General features: G+C 46.7%; 1 protein-coding gene across 5 annotated transcripts in view; it reads left to right on the plus strand.

Moving 5' to 3' along the window:
• Positions 1-23,151, plus strand: part of LSAMP (limbic system associated membrane protein) — a 1,022,906-nt gene that overhangs the window by 845,011 nt on the left and 154,744 nt on the right. For all 5 annotated transcript variants that reach the window (XM_075765473.1, XM_075765451.1, XM_075765461.1 and 2 more), the window contains one exon: positions 9,750-9,982. In XM_075765473.1, coding sequence (XP_075621588.1) covers positions 9,750-9,982 — 233 coding nt within the window. The remainder of the gene's footprint in view (positions 1-9,749; positions 9,983-23,151) is intronic.

Here is a 23,151-nt window from a genome sequence, read left to right on the forward strand (position 1 = left end):
GTACAAAATAGAGGAGACACCTGCCAGTTTCACGTAACACTTAAATCTGATATTTTTTCACAGCCTTGTACCAATTAATGGTTAACTGATGAAATTCTCAGCCAGAAAGTATCACCAAGATGAGAATGTTAATGAGTTTAAAAAAAGAAAAAAGGGGCAGGGGGTTGAGAAATGCCTGGGGATAAGAAAGGCAGAGTACAAACTTACAAGGTGGAATGCAAGCTGTCATTCGGAGAGGAGGCCAACTTAGATTTCCTTGGGGCTAGATTAATAGGTTTTTATGGCTGGAAGGATCATGCAATTATGTAGATGGTGATTTACATTGTCCTTTTAGGAGGGATTCCACTTCTCTTGGAAAATTCTGTCACTCATCATGGGAGGGTGGTCACTGGACCACGTGGTCCAGTGCTCAGACCTTGTGATACCCCTTCACTGCTGCTATCATTCCCATTTTCTTCCCCAGACGTTCAGGTGTGGACATCTGGGCACTTAGTTCCTCGTGCCTCCATGGCGAGATGCTGCCACTGCAGGTCCCTTGGTGACTGCCAATACCTCGGTCACTGCCCCAGCAGGCGTTGAGGCTGGTGGCCAACAGCAGCCCCTGACAAGCCTTTGGCCCTGAAGTGATTGTCTGTTTGGCTGTACTTTCCCACGTCAGAACCCTTCCCAGGGGTGGTACATGGCTTTGGGCCACCTGGCAGTCAGCTCTTCCTGACCTGTCGAGGGCTGCTGCCAGTCCTGTGGGCATGCCTCTCGTTTGCAACAGCCCCAGGGGCACACGCTGACGCTGTCGTGTGGCTGCGTGGGACGACGTGTGTGGCGCCTTGCCTTTTGGAATTGGGCCATGGCACCATGGCATCAATCACATGGACTGTTTTGCAGGCTTGCACGTGCCTCTGTGTGTGCAGCTGTGAGAGGGAGAGTCAGTGCACCTCCTTCTCACCTCTCCTCCATACAAAATACATGAGGTGATGCCCCAAAGCTCCAGTTCTAATTATTCTGATACTAAGTTTTTTAGTCCCCTTCCCTGAGCAAACCTCTGGAATCCACAAGCTGGAGAGTGCTATTTGCATTGCCATGTCTCTCTTCAGCTGCAAGGAGTTGATTTGCAAATCTCCCCCTTGCTCTGTGACAGCCTCTGGTAATACCTTCTGCATTTTTTTGCCTGTAACTGGGGTGGGAGGAAGGGACCCGAGAGCATACAAAATGCTTTGGAGCTCGCTCTAGCACCATTTTCCCATTCCCTCTTGTGGTCGCACTGTCCCTCTTCTGCACCCGCTCTCTCCTGACCTGCCCTCACTCCGTTTCCCTCTCTGTTTCCCTCTCTTTCAGAGCTGCCCTTTGCATTACTAATCTATGGCATTATCTCATTCTCCAGTAGCTGTGCCGACTGCCTTGATGTTTCTCGCCAGCTTTTGACTCTACCCCCTTCTTTCTCTCCCCCCTCCTTGCCGCCCCATGATGTAGCATTGCCTTTCTCCATCTGCCCGATTGTCTCTCTGCTTTTTATCTGGGTGCTGGAGCTCCAGGTGCTGTCATTCTCCGCGACAGCACAGAACGTTTCAGATTGCCTCTGCGGCTGGATAATTACCAGATACAGAGTCACGTGGACTTCCCAGCCGAACCCTCCCTCCCCTCCTGTCAGAGGAGGAGATCACATCTCAGAAACACAGTTCTGTTCTTTTTTTTTTTTTTTTTTTTTTAATTTTTTAGAAGAAATTAAAAGGAAAAGTTTGGAAGTAGCTTTTCTGGAGTTACCTAGTGGTGACCACACAAAAGTTACCTACAAGGCACTGGGGGTTCAGGTAGAATAAAAAGGTGGTTTCCAGTACTGAAGCTTGTGAAGGAAAATAAAGGGGATTATAGTCTGTATGGACATATTATTGCTCCCATTCCTATTTTTGCTGTATCCTTCAACGAGAAAAAAAGGCCTAATGGTGCAAAAACTCAGCAGTAGCTGTTTGGTTTCTGGTCCTGTTACAAATTTGGTATAAAAGCCGATATCCGCTTAACATGGGCAACTAATTACTATTGCCTTTCAGTGAACTTCAGTTCCTATGTGACCACAGGTACTTTTTAAATGTCAGCCTGTGTCTTTGTGATGGCAAAAGCACAGGGTCCTAAGCCAAAAGGCAAACCATCTGGCAATGTTCCCCATTGCCATACTGCATCATCTCTGCTGTTCCCTGGTTTCCCCTTTTGATGGTGCAGGAGCCCCATGATGCTACGGGAAGCTGCGGACAGCAGAGCAAGGCATATGCTCTTGGTTGGACATGTCACAAAGGCCGTGTGATCAATAGCTGATTAGCATCGCCTAATCATGCTGGATCAAGATCAGAGTGAGGATTCTGGCTGGACCGAAAAGAGACACTGACGAGTCCTCGGCTAACCCAAAAGCGAAAGAGGGAGCTCAGAGTCTGTGTCCTCAGCAGTCTCATCCTCCCAACGGTGTAAGACCCTGATGCAAGCTGTCAGAGCATTTGGCATTTCTGCAAGCATCAGCCAGCGAGCAGTTCAGCCTCTCTGCACACACATGGGGAGCAAGTCTTCTCGGCGGGATCCCTGTAACTGGAAACAGTCACTCCAGATGTGCACCTCAGAGTGGGCAAAAAGCCATCCGAGGGTTTCCTGACTACACTGTAAAGAAATGGAGGGATTTTCCCAGGTCTGGTGGGATATAGGAAAACCTGGTGCTGTGGTTGGATACCTCAGTCTGAGGCTTTTTCTGTATTTTCAAGTTTTAAACTGTACTGGGATCTGGTTGGGATGGAGTTAACTTTCTTCATAGCAGCTCATATTGATATTATAAAGAAGGCACCTCTGCTTGAATGGATGTGGACTGAAGTTGTTTATGCAGGTATACTGATCCCCAGGAGATGGGAACAGGAATAAATCATGGCAGTATAAGTTCTCTTATTCTGATATAGTTATATCCACCCCGGGAGAGTACAGGCATAACAATTACTACAATTTTGGGCTTGATTTCTGTTTTTATCTCTACAAACGGGAAACTATACTGTTAAATAGTCATTTTAACAGAAAGAAGACCCATGTGAGACCAGCTGTGTCTCTGCTAGTGAGAGCCCATGCAGCTAGCTGTCTTTCTAGGATGGTGTATTTTTGGTGAATTCCCTTGGGTTTCATTTTCCACGCATATCACATGGACTGAGAGATGAGGATGCTCACAGCACATGAGCAGTTCTGCACTGATAGTCATATTCACTGGTTGCAATTCTTTTTGCTTTCATTAAAAAGAGTTGATGGGAGAGAGAGTGAGATAGGAACGTTTCTGTACAAGGCACTGGGGAGTCCTCATCTAGAAAGCTGGGTACGTATTCTGGTCACGAAAGAGGAATTCAGACTGGAGCAGGTGCTGAGAAGGGCTACTGGGATGTTTAGGGCAATGGAGAGTCTATCATACAAGAAGAAACTAGGAGAGTTTGGCTTGTTGAGCCCAGCAAAATGAAGGCTGAGAGGGAATATGATTGCTCTCTGTGAACATGCTGGAAGATAAGCACCTGGGAGAGAGAACAGCTATTTAAACTAAAGGATGGTGTTGGCGTGAGAGGGAATGGATATAAACCAGCCATGAATAAATCTAGACTTAGAATTAGAAAAAAAGTTTCTAATCAGCAGAGCAGAAAGACTTTGAACAGCCTGCTATACGAAGCAGGGGGAGGGTACCCCCTGCCAAACGCACTGGGCTTAAGTAGGAATGAAGTACATCTCTGAAAAAGATAAGGTAGAGCTGGCCGTGCCGGTGGATGCCGGGGCTCCCTGACTCGAGGAGCCCATCCTAGCCTCACGCTCCCGAAGTGGCATTTACTAAAGAGGATCAGCAGAAGTGCAGGCATCCTATCAGCCCTGCACTGCCCTAACAGGAGGATGGCCCAAAATTGTCACCTGAGTGCTGAGGTACCCAGGGAGCTGCAAGCAGGTGTGACGACCAAGGTCACAGCATAATAGGGCTGAAAGAGAGCGTGGGCTGAACAGATGCGGCTGTTTCCCCCTCCTGCCAGTTTTCCAGCGCAGGACTGGCTTTAAGCAGCAGTTTTCTAAATCCCTCCGAGGGCCTGTGTTATCATGCTGGCAGTGGTGGCTCAGCAGCTATTTATGCCACATTTTGGGAATCAGTCCTGCTTCAGCACAGCACTCGCTCTTGAACAGTGACCCTGCTGCAGGTTGTGGCACATCAGGAGAGGAGCAGCAGCTGGACCAGGCTGGGGAAAGACAGGAGCAGTGGAGAAAGGAAGGAGAAGTTTGAGCAACACCTCAGATTCGTAAAGTAAGGCTTTTCGTGCTTGGCTGAAAGGAGGTTTTAGACGCTCGGTTGATGCAGTCTCCCATCGCCATCCACTTAGGGGGCCCTTGTCTTTGTAGAGATAAAGCTATTTTCAGCTGTAGCTGTCTTCTGCAGCATCTCCTGCTGAGGAGAGCCTGGCCCGGAGCTGTGGGAAGCACCCAGGGCCAACAGCACCTACATTACTCCTCCAGACTATGTGCTCCTATGTGCCAGTGTACTCCTCTGGTGGGGACTGTACACCAGAGAAAGGGAGCTGGCTGCTGCAGCGGCAGCGCTGCCCTTGCTCTTGAAATGCTGGCAGGGTCTGGCACTGCAGCGGCATTGCGGGGTCTGGCTGGGCTGTCCTTCCCGTGAGGGATGGTCGGGGCTGGCATGCCTGCAGTCTCTCCTTAGCCCTCGCTGCCCACGTCTCTGCTGGGGCATAACGGAGGGGCCAGGCTCTTCCTGCTCCCCTGACTGACCGTCACCGCATTGCTTGCCATGCAGGGAAGGGCTGTAGAGCACGAGAAGAGAAAACAGTGCCAGCGTGAGTTAGCCTTAAGCTTTCCTCGCAAGGCTGCAAGCGGTATTGTGTTTAACCACCGCATTAGCTTTCCAAGATCATACTTTGCAACACAACGGAGAATTTGTCTTGCACGTTCAGAGCTGGCAGCCGGGAGCTGACGTTGCTTTGTGCCGAACAAGCCATGTTTGATCCCTCTCTCTTTTCCCTCTTGCCATTTTGCTGCTGGGGGTAGAGGGCAGCGGGGGAAGTTGTTAGCTGGATCCTGCGAGTGTGTGTGAAGTGAGAAGATTAGAGCAGGCTCATCACAGAGCCAAGGGGAAGGCGGGAGATCTGATCCAGGGAGGGTTGTGACATCATCTGGCGAAAGGGGGTCGTGTTCTTTGGCGGGTGGATGGGGTGGGTTCCAGGTGCTTAATTGCGTGCGCAGCAGGCTGCCGAGTTTTGGCCTCTGCTGCACAGAGATTGTCTTACAGGAGATCAAAGGGTTAACAGAGAAAAGATGATTAAAGAGGAGTGTGGGAATTAGAACAGAAAGCTGTCGCCACAATGTGCTTTGGAGAAAGAGGGCAGAAGATGCAGTCTGAAACTACACTATTTATTTATTTTTCCCCAAAATGAGGTAAGACCTATGGCTTGCTGGTGATGCAGCACACCATGTTTCATTTAAACCTAGCAGCTCTCCTCTTCTCACTAGTGAGGCTCTGGCAGAGAACTGTGGGCTTGGGTCTGCTGTAAAAGAATTTATTTATTTGGAATTACAGCGACAATAAAAAAACTCCACACAATTATCCTGGGTTCAAGGCAACCCAATACATCATTGATAATGCTGTAAAATCCCCACCATGTTGAAGTAATCATTTAAACAGCAGCTTCACCAGGTCCTACAGGGCTTCCTTCCTGCCTCTTCATCACTGTAGGCTCTAAATATTGTCTGTCCCTTCCAAACACCATTGAACTTACCCCAAAGAGACCCCCATGAAGGCAATAAAATACCCCAATGCATCCCCATAGCTCTGGTGAGCCCTTGGTTCTCGTGCATCCTTCTCCTCCCCCCATGCAGCCCTCACCCTGGCAGTGGTGCCTCCAGCCTCGAGAGCCCGTGCTAGGGCTTACCGACCGAATGCCGCCCCTCAGCAGCATGCCCGTCTGTTCGCCGGAGAGAAGGGAGTGCGGAAAGCTTAGGGGTGAGAGCCGCTGGAGCGACAGGCACAACATCAACTGCGACGAGATTACAGCAACACGCTGGGAAATCAATGCACTGTGCGGCAGTGCCATGGCAGGAGGAGGAGCGGGAGTCGGTGGGGTTGGGAGTCAAGCACCAAGAGAGGAGTGAGGCAGAGCGGGTGGCGAGATGTCCAGCCTTGGTGTTTGCTGGGAGGGGAGATGCAGATGCCTTAGCCTCCCTCTCCTTTTCTTCACTCGCTTTCCCACTTATCTGTAGGAATAAGCCCAAATGCTCTCACAAAGGGGAAAAGTACCCCATCTCCCCTACCCCTCGGAGCCAACGAAGGCAGGTTTGCAGGAGCGCTGCGCATTAGGCAGGGAGGCATGGCAGGAGGGAGGACCAGCAGTGAGGCCTGCTCCCGGCTCCTGCCCTCCCCCCTGCCTGCATGCTGCCAGATGTCCCCTTCTGGCCTGAAATACAGAAGCCAGGAATGGCGGTGGGCAGCCCTCCCTCCCGTTTGAGGCGACGGTTCCTGCTGAAGGTCCCAAAGCGTTCTCCTGCAGCAAAAGCGTCACCCCCTCCCCTCCCTCCTGCGGCACAGCTCGGCCCCATCGTCTGCATTTTGTGCGTGGGGAAACCAAGGCTGAGGGAGGCGCATGAGGATGGCCCAGGTTCCTTTCTCCACGTCCAGTTTCCCACCGTTCTCTCCCAGCTGGTTGTTATGCCGTTGTTAGCCACTGCATGAGAACTGGAAACACATCTGTAGCAGCTAAAAATGGGGTGCAGTCGCTGAAACACCTCAGGTGCTAAACTTTGCTATGTTTGTTTGCAAGAGGGCAAGGGGGGCTCAAGGGGCATGGCAGCAAAATTTTTTGTCTTTCTGTGTCTATGGTTTGAATTGGTGCTAATATCAATGGTTCCTGAGTCCCTGCAGTGATCGTGCAAGGCATGACCGTCACCACTAGCTGGTCCTCTTGTTAGGCGCATCAGCAGATGTCAAGAAATTAAACCTGAAACCGTAAGGAAAAGCAAAATGGATGGATCGCAGATCGTTTATTAGCGTTCACTGATGCTGATGGTAATGCTTTCAATAAGCCTAATGAAAAGCGTTTGACTGTCTCTGTGAACTTGATTATTGATTATTAGTGAACGATAAGAGTCATTTGATATCTTGCTGATGCCATGCTCCTATTGCATTGCAGTTAAAATGTCAGTTAACGTGCCATTTAATATTCTATTAGTATTGAATTAGCACTTATTACACTGTGAAAATCATCACCATAAATCCTTATTAAAGCGTGATCCATACAGCTGGGTGGCATCTCTGGCAGACTAAGAGGGTGCGTGTGTGCAGACGGACACACTGAGATGCATCATCCGCGCGGATGCATGTTCAGAGTGCGCCAGGACTTGGAATTTCCACATTCATACATTGATTTTCCCTGACAGTTTGAGAGGAACAGGTATGCTGAACAGAGCAGCTCAAATCCATTTCACTTACTGTTTCCATTTTCCTCCTTTCCCTTTCTTCTTCGCTTTATTTCGATAGCACCTACTAACTTATTTCAGGGCCACTTGCAAGGTTGTGTGACTGTAGCTATTGACCACTGTCCTAGGGCTGACCTCTGGGGGCGTAGGACAGGTTAGGAGACACATTTTCACTTTGGCAGAGAGGAGGGAGGCTCCTCGGGTGAATGACAGCTCAGGAGCGGGAGGACAAAGCTTTGCTCCGACCGTGTCGCTGAGCCGTTACTGACCCGAGGGACATTGCAGGGGCATCTTTGCTACCTCCAAGCAGAGGCGGGGAATGGCTGGGTGTGGGGCAAGCCCCAGGGTGCTGTGCTGTATCACGTAGTGCCGCGGTGTAGGTGTGGAAAGCAGCCCGATGGGGCTGGTGCCCAGCAGCACTGATAGGTGTGCCGGGGACTGAGAAACTTCAGCTCCCACTGACTTCAGCCTCAGCTGTCAATCTGCTTAGCTTCACACCGCCATCCCCCTCGGGATTTTCACAAATCCAAAATGTGCAGAGAGGGGCTTTGAACACCTTTGAAAAAGACCTAACCCCCAATTCTCAGTGCCGTTACCACTCTATGCAGAAATGTGCGTGCAAGAAGGCTGGTGACCCTAAGGCAGCTGGCTCTGGAGACACTCTGGGTGTTCCTACAGGGCAGTTCCCTCCCCGGGTCCTTGCTTACAGCTCCTGTCGCTGGTGATTACAGCCTGGGGTGGCCAACTGAACTGGGGCACCCACATCACCGTGGTGCTGGTTTCTACGTGTAAGTGGCTGCTCATGGGTTCCCCTGCCCCTTTCTTTTTTACAAAGAGCAGCTTTTTAGAAACAAAACACAGATCACAGCTGAGAGCTCACCTCAGGGCAAGTGCCTGCCTGGCCAGGAAGGTGGGCTCTGGCCTGAGGGGTGAACTCTCTCTCCCTTCCCTTGGCTGGACGGCAGCAGTGCTGGCCAGGTTCTGTTGGGCTGCTCTCTAAAGCAAATGTTTGTGGGATCAGACAGAGCTGCTTCCAGCTTGGCCAGCAGCATGGCGTGCCTCCTATCAATGCCCACGCAGCCTGGCTTTCCTCCTGCCCACAAGTAACCCCAGAACAACTCAGAAAGCATTCATGGGCGTGCTAAAAGGGAGGAGGTGAGAGGTGCCAGCCACAATGGTAGGGTCACATCACAAGGGACAGCAGCTGCAGTGCAGCACGAATGAAATGCATTCAAATAGAGGAACTTGGAAAATGTCTGACCCATGGTAAGAGGCTGTATGAAAGCCTGCTGTCAAATATTTGTCTTATCTTGAAGCAATAATCTTTATCCTCTCTCTTTTCTTTCTCAAATACAACACATGCGTGAATACTGGTGGGGAGAGGTGCTGGGTTATTTGGATGCTAGGGGGCTGTGGGCAGAGCTCTGAGAGGTGAAGGAGCAACAGCTCTGGAGACTGAGCTTCCCTGTTTATCCACAGAGCAAACATGATGTGAGCTGCTGCAGGGCAAACCCTCTCAGCCTGGGCCTGGTGGGTATGGCTGCCAGGGTGAACGAGGAGTTGTGTCCCCATGTCTTCTTCAGCCCTGGACCTCTTGAATGAGACACAGCTGAGAGCGAGCAGGATGTGCCTCCTTGTTGGCATTTCCTCATCTTTTCTGTGCAAACCGCTTTCTGGAGGTGGGAAGTGATACAGAGCAGGTGTTTTGGCCAAAATGCATTTGTCTTCGCAGCACCTTCACTGCCCTCTGTTAAGGAGCAAAATGCTTGTCATGCAGTTGCAATAGGGTTAGTCTGTCCTCTGCCTTGCAGCAGCTGGCCATCGGGGACGTGCCAGTTGCTGGTCCTGCTGCTGTTCCTCTGCCTGCTGTCCCTAGCTGTCATTCCTCCTCTCCTGTCTCAACTGGGACATTCACAGGACATGCTGTGTGTGTCACAGGGATGGCAGTGACACCCCCACAGCCTCTCCTTTTCAGCCCGAAATCTGCGGTTGCCTGCACAAGCGGGCAGATGTGCATCAGCAAGGGTGTGCGTGTGTTAGCAGGGGGTGTTTGAGGAGTGAATCCCTCTTTCCACAAAGCCATTTTATATGTCAGAGGGATGAAACCCTTCCAAAAATCATTGTGAAATACATGGCCATGGGACAGCAATGGTGAGGAGATGCTGCAGTTCACTGGCAAGGCAGGAATCTGCTATGGAGTTTCTGAGCAAAGTAGTTAAGGGAGGGGACAAAATTGAGATGATGGAGAGGTTTGTTAATCTCCCCCTCACCTTTCTCATCCTCTGCAGGTGTTATGTAGAAGACAGAAGCTCCAAGGTGGCCTGGTTAAACCGTTCCGGCATCATTTTTGCTGGAGAGGACAAGTGGTCCCTGGACCCTCGAGTAGAGCTGGAGAAGAGAAACCCCCTGGAATACAGCCTGCGGATCCAGAAAGTGGATGTCTATGATGAGGGGTCCTATACGTGTTCAGTGCAGACACAGCATCACCCCAAGACTTCCCAGGTTTATTTGATCGTGCAAGGTAAGCAACGTGCCTGAGAAGAGAGCAAAGAGAAAAGACACAGTGGGTGGAGGGATCTGTATCTTTCTTAGAGAAACCCCAGTGTCAGTAGCCTGTGGACTTTGCAATGGCAGCCAGGGGTGAGCAGTCCCTTTAGTTGACAACAGGACCCAGCAGGACTGTCCCCTTCTGCTGCGGTGCAGCATGGCTTTACTCTGCTGTCAGTCTGTCCTTTCAAAAGCAGTGACAGAGCAGGGGGCATCAATGATGCCAAGACATGTTCTAGTGTAATGCAAACCTGGCTCTGGTTATTCTGGCGCTGAGGGGAAAGCATTTCTTTATAATGACACTTGTCAGAACATCATGCTTGCCTCCTCTCTTTCCAGACAGCCCTCTGGTTTCTTCACCTCCTCCTTCCTCAGATTTCTTTTCTTTTTTCTTGTGTCAACAAGCTACTGCGCTGTGTTTTTCAGCCTTCTGTTGTCAACTGTTTGCTAGGCTGGGGAATTAATTTTCCTGGGTTTTCCTGTGCTGGGTCCTTGGTTTGCAGGGTGCGGTGCCGCTAGGCACACATGAAACCTGGTACCTGACGTAGCTGCCACGTACCTTATGTTGCCCTCTCCTTTTTTAGCTACCCTCCTCCTGCATGTGTTATAGGGAACTAGTAACTTGGCGATCTTAAGCAGCATTGTCCTATCTGTCTTCTTGCATTCATGGTATAATAGAGAGTAAACACATTAAGGAGTTCACTGATTACAGGGAAGGGCATTGTGGAGTTTACTTGTTCCATCCTGTCCAGACCAGAATACCAAACAAGCGAGTTTACTCAGTTTTGGTTTGTTTTGCTTTTAATCTTCACGCCATTCTGTCTATCTGCCTATTTATCTAAAATATTTATAGAGCAGCTTAGATAGATAGGTATGTATGAATGTGTTCGATACATATTACAGGTATGTTCGGCTTCTACATTACCATTCAGGCAGGAGTTTGTTATTTCTCCTGATTTCTGTAGTAACCCAAAAGGCTCTGGATTTTATTTCCCCCAGCAAATGTTTGAATCGCTCTGGTTATAAATGCATGCATGAAGGGACTCTTCCTTTTGCTGGTATTACTTGGCAAGCTGGGGCTAACTACCATACTGAGTGTTTATCTGCAAGGTGAAGTCCAGACGTATGGTCAGAGGTGATGCTTTACATGCAAGCGTAGCGAGACAGAAGGCTCCTGGTTTGTCTTCTTGCACCAAATCCACCACCAGCAGTGTGAAGAGCAGTTCTCCTGGCTTGTCTGAGTGTTTGCTGGGGAATGCCCGGTGTGAAATGCCCTCGCCAGCCCTGGAGGTGTACCCTGCCTCACTGCTCACTGTAGCGATGCATAGCTAACCGGCTGTAAGTGGTTTATTGCTGGTAAAACCTCACAGCATACAATTTCCATTTACCTGTCCAGAAAAACACATGTGCAAATGAATTTTAGAGCCACGTACATGTATTATTAATTTTATTTGTGCCTATTAGATACGGGCCTAAGCAGCGAAATTGAGTTCTCTAGCTTAGCTAAACGTGTGGGTGTCCAGCTCTGAACTACTGCCACCTTTCTGAGGATGAGAAAATTCAGGTTTTGGCACACCTAAACTCTGGATGCCTGTAAACAAGGTATCTGTGGATAAATCTGGCCTGCCACAGATTTAGCAAAAGACCCATTGCAATATCATGCTTACTTTTAAAGCCCCAGGTCCTGTAATCCTGTAATTAGGTGAAACTCATAGCTTTGAGTTTTCTAAAACTAAATTTCATCTCATTAAAAAAACCCCAAGCAAAATATAAATACAAAATCCTTTACAATTTGGAAGAGTTAGACTCATAATTTTAAACCATGTTTTTATTAGTTCAAAACTAATAAATAATTCATTTTAAATAATCTTAACTAATAAAAGTAATTCATTAGAAAATAGTATATGTTAGAAAATAATATCTTTCCTCTCTGAGTATCATTTTCTCATATTGATTATTATTATTCTCAGATTTGCGGGTTGTCTGCCTGAAAAATAGTCTGCTGCTAGTACAAATGAAAGGAGTTTGGATATTGAGTCATGCTAAGCTTTTTTGTTTTATTTATTTAATGTAGTTTGTTTACTTCTCTTGGTTTTGTGTTTGTAAATTTAAAAACTGGCTATGTGAAGCTCTGGACATCCCAAATGTAAAAATAAATAAAAGAAAATGCAGCTTCTGAACCATTAAGTAATGGGGTGGTCAACTGATCTGCATGGTAATCTGGCAGGAGGATTTCTGGAATGATGGTCAGTGATTCCCTTTGAATAGGCCCAGGGAAACGGAAACAAGCCAGGGTGAGGGACTCCTTGCTAGCTTTGCACACACTGGTGATGCCTGGATTTGTCAGCAGTGATAGCTGCTCATGCCCTGGAAGCAATAGGCTGCCTTAGGGCTGTGCCCAGGCTTCCTGTTCTGCTCAGTTACTGCTGCCATGGGTATTTCTGCTCCCCACTGCGCTGTACACCAAAGACAAGTCCTTAATCTCCTCTGGTTCAACTCCCTCATCTGTATAGCCCCTGTGAAACCCCAGCCCCTGTCACCCCTAGAAACAAATGGGATATCTGTATCAGAGACTAACAGGTAGGCAGATACTGGAGTAGTGCTGGAGCCCTTGTAAATAGAGAAGACCACTTCCATGTCCACAATGCGATCAGAAGTAGATGTGCTTTGGCGTATCCTAAGGATTCACTGTGTGTAGATCATTGCAGGCCAATGGAGTTGCATTCCAGGAGCAGATCCTTTCCTTCTTTGAGAAAATCAGCTTTCCCTGGAGTGAGCTCTGCTCAGTGAACTCTGCTGGCTGAAGCTGCAGGAGTATATCACATAAAGAGGGACTCTAATGTGTGTTCCCATGTCCTTTAGTATTTCCAAGGGGAGAGCCAATTCTGTCTTGTAAGCCAGCACCGGTCTCTGCATAGGCAGCCTACTTCATCCACCCTTTTCCTCTCTGGCTTACGTGTGTATGTCCACTGATGGGATCACTTTCAGCTGGGGCATATTGCAGAGGTCTAAAAGAGGGGTAATGAAATGATACTTAAAAAAAAATATCACAGCGTGATAGCTAAAAGTAGAAGTAAGTCCCCTTTATAAGTCTTTCCTCCTTTTCAAACTAAAAGCCAACTCTGCTGGTAAAAGTAGGCATTCACTGCTAAAAGATTCATTAGTGTATCTGTGGCCATCTCTTCTATCTTTCTGACCCAGGTGGGCAGCTCTGCTTGCAGAGTGGGTTGAACTGGAGGCAGCTGTCTCTGCTCAACTCAGTTATTACCAGATGCTGGTACTGTGTTCTCTGCACTGGGGTGAAAGCACGAGGAGACTGCTCTGAGCCACCACCTCACTCAAAGCATTTCATGCTGCCTCAGTTGGGGTGTAATGGCCACTCTTTCTGTTCACGGTCCCAGATATTCCTGTTGGGGTCTGATCAGAGGAGCAAAGAGCTGGAAGGACCCACAAGAAGTGATCTGGTCCTTCCCCATGCAGTGAGACAAGATGAGCTATACAGTGGCTTCCCCTAACATGTATGTTTTGAAGATATCCTGTGCCTGCATAGCCAGTGCATGGCCATTATTTTGCTCTCCTTGCACTTGGAAAGCTTTCATTAACATATGATCCAAATTGATTTTGCAGCCAATTATTTCTGGTCCTTCCAAGACACATGGTGGTAATTTATCCTCCTCTTCCTCAAAACTACCTTTTATCTGCTAGAAGTCCATTAATCCCTGCATCTCAGACCTCTCTAGTCCAACTTAACAGGCTCACTACCTGCAGGTCGTATTTTCCAACCCTTATGTCATATGTATTTCACTGCTATCTGATTTGTCTGCATGTTTCCTTAAGTCTACTGTCCAAAACCAAAACAAGAGTTCCAGTTTAGTTCCAGTCATGCAGATAAAAGTACCAGCCGTGTTTTGCATATCATGCTTCACTTACCTAACCCCGGAATGAGAAGAGATTTACTTTTTTTATGAGAGCGCCTCTACGCTTTTGCTTATTTAGTCTCTCTGCTGCTCTCTAACCCTCTGTTGTTGGTCTGCAGCATGGTCTGCAGCTCATTCCCCACTTCTGTATTTGAGCATTAATTGTTTTTCCCCCCTTCCAGAGCGTAGCGCTTTGTGCTCACTGTTGTTGAATGCCATCTGGTTGGTTTCTCCATGGAGACCACTTCTTCAGTTTGCTTATGATCCTGGTCTCCAACTCAGTGTCATTGCAAAAAGTCAGGTGCCTTCTTTCTGTTCCATCATGAAGGTGTTAATTAAAGTTTTGAAGAGATCAGGGCACAAAAGCGGACTGTGGTAGCAACCCACTAAAATCTTCATCTGTGGCGGATAGTGATCTGTTGATTGCAGCTCTTTGAAGCATCCTGATGGTGATTTGACATCCACCATATTCTCTTAGCTTGTTCAAGACACTGTCAGGCCTTCTGAAGTCAAGATATATCACATCATCACACATACTGCTCTCTCATTGTCTGCTACGCCAGATATCCTACAAAAAAAAGGGAATGAGGCTGGGGTGACATGCTATGTGCTTGCCACAAGTACATCACTTATTTTTTCCTTCCTTTATGGTATTAGAGTCGTAGACTCATAGAATGGTTTGAGCTGGAAGGGCCTTAAATATGATCTAGTCCAACCCCCCTGCCATGGGCAGGGGCACCCTCCACTAGACCAGGTTGCTCAAAGCCCCATCCAACCTGGCCTTGAGCAACCTGTTCTAGTGGAGGGATTATTATTCTCCAGGTGTTTATAAAAGGCATGTTTAATCATTCATTCCAGTATGTTGTGTAACTTGTTCCAGGAGCATGGGTCATAACATTCGACAGGGACAAACGCAGTGGCTGCCCCTTCCCAGAGTTACCTTGGGTTCTTGTTCGTTTAGAGCTATATCCTCAAGCCCTTCTCAGGCATTAAAAATCAGTGGAGAAATCCCTATAGTCCTTACTTGTCTCATCAGGGTCACAGGCACAAAGGCGTAGAGATCTTAGCAGGCATGGAGTTTAAAAGTTTCTGCAATAAAGACTTAGGCCTGTCCAAGTCAAGCTAAAGGAATAATTCATTCAACTAAGAGCAAGCAGATGAGTGCTGTATTTGCTGTCCAGAGCCTCTACAGCAAGGCATCATTGTGAATGGAGATGGTTGCAGCAAAACCAAAACGTTTCACCGATTTTGGCTTTGAATAAAATTTAATCGGGAAGGTTTTATAGGTGTGAGGTGCTTTTCTTGGTCAAAATTGGGAAGAGGAAAAGCCTATCTAAAATCTAGAGCATTCAGCTGAGTTACGGAGAACTCACATTAGCCTTTTTGCTCAGAGCCTGGGACTCCTGCAGGCTCGCTACCATTTCTTGCGATTCCCAGTTATTGGCTGTTCAAAGGATGTGGGCTCTCCCTTGGTTTAATGTTTATTTCATGGAAAAAAAAAATCAAAAGGTCTTTGTCATTTTGGCAAAACAAAAACAAATTTGGAAACACCAGCAGCAAATTTTCACAAAGAGGAATTCTTGTTTACTGCCCAGCCCTAATCACAAACTCGAAGTCAAATGTATAGCAGCTAAAGGCCAAATCCTACAGTTTTCTTTCAAGCCGGTAGGCGTTAGTGTGTGAAAAGAACCGCAGGGTGTAGCCGTTCTCCATTATGCATTGCCTTTGTAGAGCTCCTTGCTTGCAAAGATTCAGACTTGACCATTCGTTGTTTCAAAGTGGTATAAAGAAGTATTTGTTGTTGCTGGGATTTAACCATAGAAAATGTATTATTAACTCTATGTGGTAGATTAGCTGTGCCCCCTCTCAATCCACTCCCCTGAAATTAAAGGACTTTGTGCGGGTGACTGGTAAAATACAGCAGAGCAAAATCCTTTACCCAGAGGAGCAGCTGAAGCCAGCCAGGCTTCCCCAGTGTAAGCACTGCTCTGCCAGCGAGACCCCCATTAGGAACCGGGTCTGGGGCTGAAGAGGAAGGGAGTTGTCCACCATCTGCTCAGCCCTTGCCCTCATTGCTGAGGACAGCGATAGACTTTGGGACTGTGAGAAGGGTTTCTGAGCAGAAGTGGAGCAAGGCATATAAATGTGTTTTGTAGGAGCCTGAAGTCAGATATCAGGTGGAGGTGACTTCTGCTGGTCACCAGGCTCAGACCTGAGCCAATGAGTCAGAGTGGAGTTCTTCTGACCAAATGTAGATGTTTCCACTGGAGTGGATCACCTTGGACTCCCTTTGTCATTAGTGAGGAGAAGCAAGCTCTCATCAGACACAGTCCAGCCCATCCTAAAGTAGCCATCCAAAATTCATCAGACAAATTGACCAGTGGAAATGTCAGCTTCCCTGCACTGGCTGTAGAAGGGAGTCCAGGGTGAGCAGTCCATTTGGTGCCATGCATCCTTTTAGTCTTTCCAGACCTCTTTCTGTCATTCTCCACTGGAGTTTATTCCCTGGCAGAATACGGGGTTGGTGCTGCCAGTGGTGTTTGCAGTGGGTTGCTGTGAGACCAGAGCCAGACTGGTTTTGAGTTCAGCAGAGCCGTGGTGGGAGCCCATCTTCCCCTGGCATGTCTGGCCTTCCCGCTCCTTCGGCCGGCGCTGGAAGCAGAGTGGTTTGAAGAGAGCTGAAGCTATTTTTCCTTTGCTAGCCAGACAATAAGGATGTTGGAGTCAGATGCCGTTCTCCGAGACATGTTTGCTTTCCCGCTTTGTGGGCGCAGAGCCCAGAATTCAGAGGGATCTTTCTAAGCACTAACACTATAGCATTTTCAATTCCAGGGAGCCTGCAGTAGGTAAGAACAAGCACAGACCACTTTGTCTTTTTCAGGACATAGCCCCAGTGGGAAAATGACAGCAAATTTGGCATGCTGTTGCAAAGAATAATGAGATAACATGGGAGTATGAATTTTCTGGGAGGAAGAAAAAAGATCATTTTACTGGGAGCGGTGGGGGAGAAGAAGAAAAGATTGAAGGGAAGAGATAAATTCAGATTACTACGGGGACTGGGAGAGAGAGGACCAGTGTGCTCAGAAGAAAGTGACAGCGGATCAGTTTGATGCGGAAAATAAGCTGAGAGAGCAGGGAATCATCTTGGGGAACTGAAACACGGTAGATCTTGCTGCCCCCCTCCTGCTGTTACCATGGACCATAATTTCCTACTGGCAAAATAATTCCAGAATTTCAGGCACACAGTAGTACTGGTGGCAATCTTTCTAGGTTTTCTGTGCTGGTTTGTTTTGCCCAAATTCATAAATTGCAGGAAACTGCACCTGGTGTTTCATAGGTTACCAAGGAACTTCCTGCCGCTCCACATCTAATATTTTTATGTCCTCCCTATAGTGTCCTGATGCCTCTTAACTTCTGTTTTCCTGTCTCCAGGCATGGCTGGAATGTTACTGTGCAGCACAGGGTTTGGCTCTGTTATATAGGTTGGATCGCAGCACTTCTTAGTGCATAAATCAGGAGGTTTTTCTGGAAATATTTTGATGTTTGCTTTGCAGGTATAGGCAGGAGACAAAAACAGAACACTTCAAAAATGCTTACTCATTTTGGAGAAAGGAGTATTGCATAAAATACATGGAATGTTTTCCTATGGCTGGGAGGAAGGATCTTGATATGCTAATCCAACTCCTTAGTGATATAAATCAGCTTAGCTTGAGTGGTCGCTTTAGAGCAGTATCAGCCGATTTTGTGTGATTTTTGTCTATTCAGCTGATTCTAGATTCAGAAAGTTGCTGTGAAAGATTTACCTTGTTATTTCTCGGTCTGATTGCCTCAGTCTACTGTCCCAAGTCTTAGCCTGGACTGTAAGACAGTGGAGTAGGGACAATATTTTGCTCTCAACTCCAAACACAGCAAGAACCTAGTCCCACCACAAGTCTGCTAACCCTTGAGAGAGTGCAAATAACCATTAATAGTAAAGCCAAGTGTGTTCCTGCTCCCACTGCTGAAAAAGCAGTGGCCATGATAGCAAAACAGAGTTTCCTTGACCTGTTGCAAATCCCGAAATTCGACCCAATTTGCCCACAATAGAATATAGCTCCTTTGATGTCTTAAGTCATAGATTCCCATTGCTTGCTCCCTCCGTGATGGCCAGGGTCTTGTCAGTAGTGAGCAAAGAATTTTTTTTGCCACATCCCCTTGAGATCTTTTTGCAGTAAAAAAGTGCTAGTGTAACCAGAAATAAATATCTTACTCATTTTACATAGCAGGCCTGTAACTGCTTAGTAGCTTGAAAATGAGAAAAAGTATTTTAAAAAATTCTCAAAAAGATCTGATCTGAAGCTTTGGATTTCCAACTCAAAATAATGAGAAAAGATATATAGGTAGTCTCCACTACAAACTTTAGGATCAGCTTGTCTTTTTACTTGCAATACGGATGAAAGCTAAGGTTAATCATGCTCCACATTTCTCTGTCTCAGATCAACCTTTTCCGTAGCTTTACTGTCCATTTTATTTTCTTCCTTTCAGTTGAATGAAATGATGCCAGGTTGAGGTTAGCCACATTTGTGGTTTGCTCAGTTGAGCTTTTATTAGATCCAAACCCTAGAGATACTGGGAGTAGCTTGGCTTCCTAAGGAAACAAAGCGTGTATGGGTTTATTCGTATGGTTATGCTGTTTGCCTGTCCTTCTGCTTGGCAGTCCTCTGCTCAGCTGACTCCAGGACCCCTCACACCTGCTGTGACCTTCCCCAATGAGAGCTCCTGCCCCTCAAATTCTCACTAGTGAAGCCCAGTCTCCTCCTGCATCCCTTACCAACAAGATATGTAAAAGGCTGTATGGTTGCAGGCTGGTTTGGAGCCACAGGCATGCCAGCTGGTGGGTGCCGCCTTGACTTAAACTGGTCAAGAGCTTTGAAGGTTGTCTGAGGTGGGAGGCATCAGGACCTAGGACACGTAGCTGCGGTAAACCAGGCCTTGCTAATTCCAGCGTTCGTGGAACAGTGTGTTCCTTTTGGCTGTTTTTCTTATTTCACTGGTGCCAGTGGAGTTGATACTGCAAATCTGCCATGCTCAAAACTCCATATGGGATGAAATTCCAGATTCCTGGGGTCCACCAGTCATGTTATGTGTTTTTGGCTGCTGTGTTACTGTCTACACTCATTGTAGCTGTGTGTTAGTGGATGAGAACCTGGATCAAAATCTTGATTCCACTGAAATTAAAGGGAATTTTGCTTCGTTGGAGCCAAGATTTCATCTGAAATTGGAATTGGCTAGAAACAGATTGTAAAAGAAATCTAAATTGAGCCAGCAGTTCAAAACTAACATCAAGACTTGTAGAAAGAAGCAAATTTATATTCTACTGTAAAAACTTCCCATTTTACTATTTAATACGAATTAATTATAGAAAGAAAGAAATGGGCATTTCAGGACAGGGAACAAGGAGACGGTATTTCTAAAATGAGATGGTCCTTTTAAAAGTAACTCAAGGATTTGAAGCGTGGGGAAAGGCAGGTAGGCATGGTCTCTGTGCTGTGCCTTCCTACTGCATCCTTGTGTCTGCATTGTGCGTACTGACCCCAGCCAACCCGCAGTAACTGTGTGCTCCTACCATTTGTCTCTATGCAGTTGCTGGCCTTCGTCACTCCTGAATGGATGCATAGTCTGTCTTTTTGGTGTGTATGCATGCTATGCCTCGTAGGATAAGCCTCCAGTTGCTTTCCATAAAAACAAGGAATGATAAATCGTATTAAGTAATAGGTTTTCAGGGTTTGGATTTTGATGGCTTTTTCAGAGCTCCAGCTCTTCTTTTTATCTTTAGAAACATTGAAATTGCTACCCCAGTAGCAGCTCCTTACTCACCAGAAAGTGAAGAAACGTTCTGAGAAAATAATGGCTTAATATCACATTTTCCTGTATAGCCGCTAAAATGTCAGTAGTCGGTTGCTTGGGAAAAAAACCTCCAAAATAACAGAATAGCAGCTTGGTTTAATAAAGCCTGAGATGTGATAGTTAAGGGGAAAAATAACTTGCCAAATGTGCACACAACAAAATAGACAAAAAAGAAACAGATACTTAGACATATGGCTTCCATTTACGGAGTATTCAGACAGGGAGCACTATTTCAAAACCCAACCACAGCTTTTGAAAATGTCTTTTAAAAAACAAATATTAGGTTAAAAAGTATTAATCTCCAACAGAAAACAGGAGAAAGGTTGTTCCTGGGAAGGAAACAAAGGTTGGCGTGGGCAGTCTGAGGGAGCGGGAGCACGTGGCCCGTCTCATCGGCAGCGCTGGGTCTCTACCTGTCACGGCTCGGGCTGTAGGTGGGCAGACCTGTGGTAGGAGGAACCAAGCCCTGCTTGACAAGTAGTAGTGGTGTGTGACAGTCTGAGAATACGATCAAAAGATCGGTTTGTCTCTTAAAAACGCATTGGGAGTCCCATCATTTGTCTGCCTGCCTTTTGCTGAGAGACCCTTTGGAGATCCCCAGATGGGGACTGCGAGCTTTCTCAGTTCTGATATCAAAAGGCTGAGGCTGCTGAGGCTTGGGCAAAGCTACTTTTAAAATTCCCTCCTTCTTCATGTATCAGATTTCCCTTACGTCGTCTATTTGATGGCATGATATTGTACTTCTCTGGTCTTCCATAGAATCCTCTAGGAACATCTTAATTTATTATGTGGACGCATATAGGAATGAGGAACAGTTCTTACAAAATAAAGCTTTTGGGGCTCCTCAAACAGAAAAGTAGACTACAGCTACATTTTTTCTTCCCATTCCATGAAGGTTACCTTTAAAAAAAAATCTGTGGAGAAAAAAAAATTGATAACTAGGGAGGTTCTCTTTAATGAAATGAGAATTGGATTTTGGTGATAAGTTTTAATTTAGGGCAAATAATTTAATTGGAATGACTCATTAATTTTGGGGTGCGTAAATTGGGCCTCTGGCAGCCTATTATCTTCTTTATTCCTTTCTGAGTCTTCTCTGTCAGTATAAGAAAAGTCTTTTGCCTTTAATAAGGTAAGGAGACACTCCTTTTGAATGTGTGGGAAAGGGATTCTGATAGTGCAGTGATCTTAACGTAATGGCATCTCACCTTTGGGTGCCCTCAGGCTGCAAGACCAGTGAGTTTGTTTTCACAGCATCCTGGCAGATGGATACTCAGCTATGCACAGGGTACGGGTGATGTGGTGGGCCTGGGGCATCTGGCCATGGTTGGCTTGGGCATAGGAGAGGTTAGTAGCACACTGGCTGGAAGGGCAGTCACGAGCTGGCTGCTGGATGCATTGACAAAATTGTCTGCAAGGAGACCTGAACTATGTCAGCAGAAGAAGTTGTATGTTAGGACTAGAGCGCTGTAAACTGTACTCTGAGTTAGTGGGTGAGTGGGACATCTACTCATGTTTTGTTAACTGGGAGGTTCAGCTCTCAGCTTTGGTACACAGCAAGTATACCCATTAATGTGTTAAGTGCAGATGGGCGAAGTAAAACACAGAGAGTGAAGAGCCTTTTGAAGGGAGAGAAGCCAAGAAGCACGATCCTAAACCTAAATTCCACATTGCCCTCACGCAGGTGCTGCAGCAGCAGCTGTAGTCTGGAGAGTCTCTTCAAAATGATTGTCCCCTTGTTAGACTGATGGGAACGTGACTTTTGGGTAAGTTCCTGTTTTGAATGCAAAAAAATTTCTTTGCGAAGAAGTAGAATAAATCTCCCCAAATAACCACAGAACAGACTTTGCAAGGTAGGAGCCTTATGACCTTGACTATACAAATCCGACAGTGATCTTAGGGATTATGAATGCATAGATCTCCCAATTCATGATTTTGCCTGAAAGGTTAATCCACTTGTTGACCTATAGGAGAGAGGTTAAGAACAAAAGTTCATAGGGAGACCACCCCTCATTAACCTGTTTGAGGGGAGTGTTAACAGGGTGGCAGTGACTGCTTCTCCTACTGGGTTTTTTTTAGCTATTGTGAATATATTTCACGTAATTCATGACATGACTGTGTTCCAGGAGAATATTTACAGCTATGCAAAGCCTGTGGACCATCTTTGCAATTGAGATTGACACCTTGGTTATGCCTATACTCCCTCTGTGGATAGTATCAGAGAAAGCCCTGGACTCCAGGCCAGATGGCATAGACCAGCTGGTGTTCATGCTACTTGATGGTACCTTTTGGAATGGATAGATCATGTCCACACTGCATTGGGCACTGGTGGGGAACCTGGACTCCTCCATGCTCCCTGTGGTGCCCCTGTGGCCCTGAGACATGCTTCTTTTTTTGGTTGATTGATTTGTTATGCTTTCTGGTTAAAAGTGCCTGAAATAATGAGAAGGCTGGGACACAGTCTGGCAGACTGGTGTTTTTATAACCTGATGCCAAGAGTGTTTGTAACATGGCACAAGAGTGCATGGAGGAATTTGAAAGCCCAGGGCCTGTGTAGTTGGTGTTGGAGGACTTTCACAGGATGAGGAAGCCAAACTTGGCATTGTCTGCATGTCTGGAGTGGGCTGTCCATGTCAGCTGCGCCTGCTCCTCCTCTGCAAAGGGATGCACTAGTTCATTCCAGGAAACAGCCTGGGAGTGATCTCATGTTTGTGTGCATGGCTGTCCAAAGGACTGGAGCAAAACTGAGAGACTGTGGTTTGCTCTCTGAAGCAAAAAAAGATCAAACCACAGTGACAGTATAGACATAGCCATCCAAGGTCATAAAAGTTTCACCTAATTTTAACAAATCCAGGGTGTGTACATGGTTCTGCTACATAAATTGCACAGGTGTCCTATAAGAGGCAGGACTAAAATCCAAGTCCAGAGATACATATACATCTGTGTCAGTCTTTTAAGTGTAACTCTCTTAAGGTGTTGCATCTCCTGTCTGTATGGACACTTAGTCACGCAAACAGAAGTGGTATACTACAGGTGAGATTGATCACACTTAATCTTAGACATCTGAGTGTTAGTAGCACAAATCTAAGCTAGTCGTCTGGCCCCCATCTGTAGTCTGTTGGGAGAAGTTGGCATCTTAACTCTTTCTGCTGTCTGCCTCAAGATAATGTGATGGATCATCCTCTGGAAGTCCCTGTTTCTCTGTTTGGACTACATGTGAATGACTGACTGAGATTTACACAGCAAACTTTTTGATGTCTAAAGTTTGGTGACATGAATCCACTTTGTATGTCTACGCAGGAAAGGTGAGACTGTGTAAGAGGCTAGTTCTAGAGACTCCAGT

The sequence above is a fragment of the Balearica regulorum genome, chromosome 1 (assembly GCF_011004875.1).
Source record: "Balearica regulorum gibbericeps isolate bBalReg1 chromosome 1, bBalReg1.pri, whole genome shotgun sequence".
NCBI classification, from domain to species: Eukaryota; Metazoa; Chordata; class Aves; order Gruiformes; family Gruidae; genus Balearica; species Balearica regulorum.